Source organism: Corvus brachyrhynchos, unplaced genomic scaffold, assembly GCF_000691975.1.
Source record: "Corvus brachyrhynchos isolate BGI_N302 unplaced genomic scaffold, ASM69197v1 scaffold61, whole genome shotgun sequence".
Classification (NCBI taxonomy): Eukaryota; Metazoa; Chordata; class Aves; order Passeriformes; family Corvidae; genus Corvus; species Corvus brachyrhynchos.
Window position 1 is genome coordinate 8,365,981 of NW_008236478.1, and position 1,827 is coordinate 8,367,807.

The 1,827-nt window shown below is 59.2% G+C and overlaps 1 protein-coding gene across 5 annotated transcripts in view; it reads left to right on the plus strand.

Moving 5' to 3' along the window:
• The first annotated feature begins 10 nt into the window (after positions 1 to 10).
• SFXN2 (sideroflexin 2) overlaps positions 11 to 1,827 on the plus strand; it is an 8,245-nt gene continuing 6,428 nt past the window's right edge. The window contains exons 1-3 of one of the 5 annotated variants that reach the window (XM_017726162.1): positions 11 to 38; positions 1,098 to 1,270; positions 1,576 to 1,746. In XM_017726162.1, coding sequence (XP_017581651.1) covers positions 1,110 to 1,270; positions 1,576 to 1,746 — 332 coding nt within the window. In that variant the 5' untranslated portion in view covers positions 11 to 38; positions 1,098 to 1,109. The other 4 variants (XM_017726160.1, XM_008643854.2, XM_017726163.1 and 1 more) reach the window with 4 other exon arrangements.

The following is a 1,827-nucleotide window of genomic DNA, read 5'->3' on the forward strand; positions in this document are numbered from 1 at the left end:
TGCCGTGCCGGGCCGGGCCGGGCCGGGCCGGGCCGGAGGTGTGCTGGGGCTGTACCATGCCGGGCCGAGCCTGGGGTGTGCTGAACTGAGCCTGGGGGTGTGCTGAGCTGTGCTATGCCTTCCAGAGAATGGCAAGGAAATTGGTGAAGGGTCTGGAGCTCAAGTCTTATGAGGAGTGGCTGAGGGAGCTGGGCGTGTTTAAGAGTGTTTAACCTGGAGAAAAGGCTCAGGGGGACCTTACTGCTGTCTACAACTACCTTTGAAACGAGGTTGTAGCTAGGTGGGAGTGGGCTGCTTCTCCCAGGCAACCAGCGACAGGACGAGAGGATATAGTCTGAAGCTGTGCCAGGGGAGGTTCAGGTTGGACGTTAGTAAGAATTTCTTTACCAAAGGGGTGATTAGACATTGGAAAGGACTGCCGAGGGAGGTGGTGGAGTCACAATCCCTGGAGGTGTTTAAGGAAAGACTGAACATGGCACTTGCTGCCATGCTGTAGTTGACATGGTGATGTTTGGTCATAGGTTGGACTCAGATGATCTCAGAAGTATTTTCCAGACTAATACATTCTGTGGTTCTGTGCTGTGCAACAGTGGGCATGTGGTGCAGCACCCCAGGGAGCACACAGGGCAATGCCATGGCAGTGCAGAGCAGCATCAGAGGGATGTGCAGGACGGTGCCGTGGGGGACACAGCACAGTGTGGGGGTGCTGTGCTCTGCACACACGGGGGTTGCAGTGCAGTGCCCCTGTGGGAGTGCCTGGAGGGCAGCCTTGTGGAGGGGTGAGCTGGGCCCTACAGTGCTGTGCAGCACCATCCCACCCCAAGGAGGGGGTGCCAGGTGCTGTGGGGTGCAGCACAAGTGGGGGGACCGCAGGGAAGAAGGGTGATGTGTGGAGGAGCAGCCTCACTGCAGTGTTCTGCTGACAGCAGGAGTGCAGGGGCCTCCTGGGCTTAGGGCTGCTGAAAGTCCAATTGTCCTGTTAAACATAAACCTGCCACGGCTCTCACCCAGTTGACTGCTCCTGTGGCCGTGGCAGGCCTGCACTCAATGAGCAAGCAAGGCAGGATCCTGCTGAGTGGCTTTTTCCCCCTGCCCAGACTCACAGCAAAATGGCCACCATTCCCCTTGGCTTCAACATCGACTCCCCACGCTGGGACCAGAGCACGTTCGTGGGGCGCCTGAAGCATTTCCTCAACATCACCGACCCTCGGACAGTGCTGGTGCCGGAGGAGGAGCTGGACCGGGCCAAGGCCCTGGTGGAGGGCTGCAGGTGAGGGGCAGGGGTGCAGCTGGGGCAAGTGCCATGCCTGTGTTCATGGCCATCCCAACCACTGTGCAGTGTTGCAGGGGGATGGAGGCAGTCATTCCCAAGCAGGTACACTGTGATGTAACATCTTTTGGAGGTAGTTTTGTGGGGGGTTCCCAGGCTTATCCCAGGAGCCTCAAGCTGTGACATGCATCCTCCTCAGGAGATGTTTCCCCTGCCTTTCATGTGGTGCCCAGCGCGCTCTGCCTCGGCAGTGCCAGGTGCTGGCGGGTCTGTGCAGCTTCCCCTGATGGGCTTTGGGCTTGCAGGGCCGGGGTGGTGCCTCCAGGAAGCAGCCAGGAGCAGCTGCTCTATGCCAAGAAGCTGTACGACTCAGCCTTCCACCCTGACAGCGGTGAGAAGATGAACTTCATTGGGAGGATGTCCTTCCAGGTTCCGGGGGGCATGGCCATCACTGGCTGCATGCTCCAGTTCTATCGGTGAGCTCCTGGGTACACCATGTTGGGGACACAGCCCTGACAGCCCCCAGCCCCTCTCCAGGTCGCCAGTGGCCAGAACAT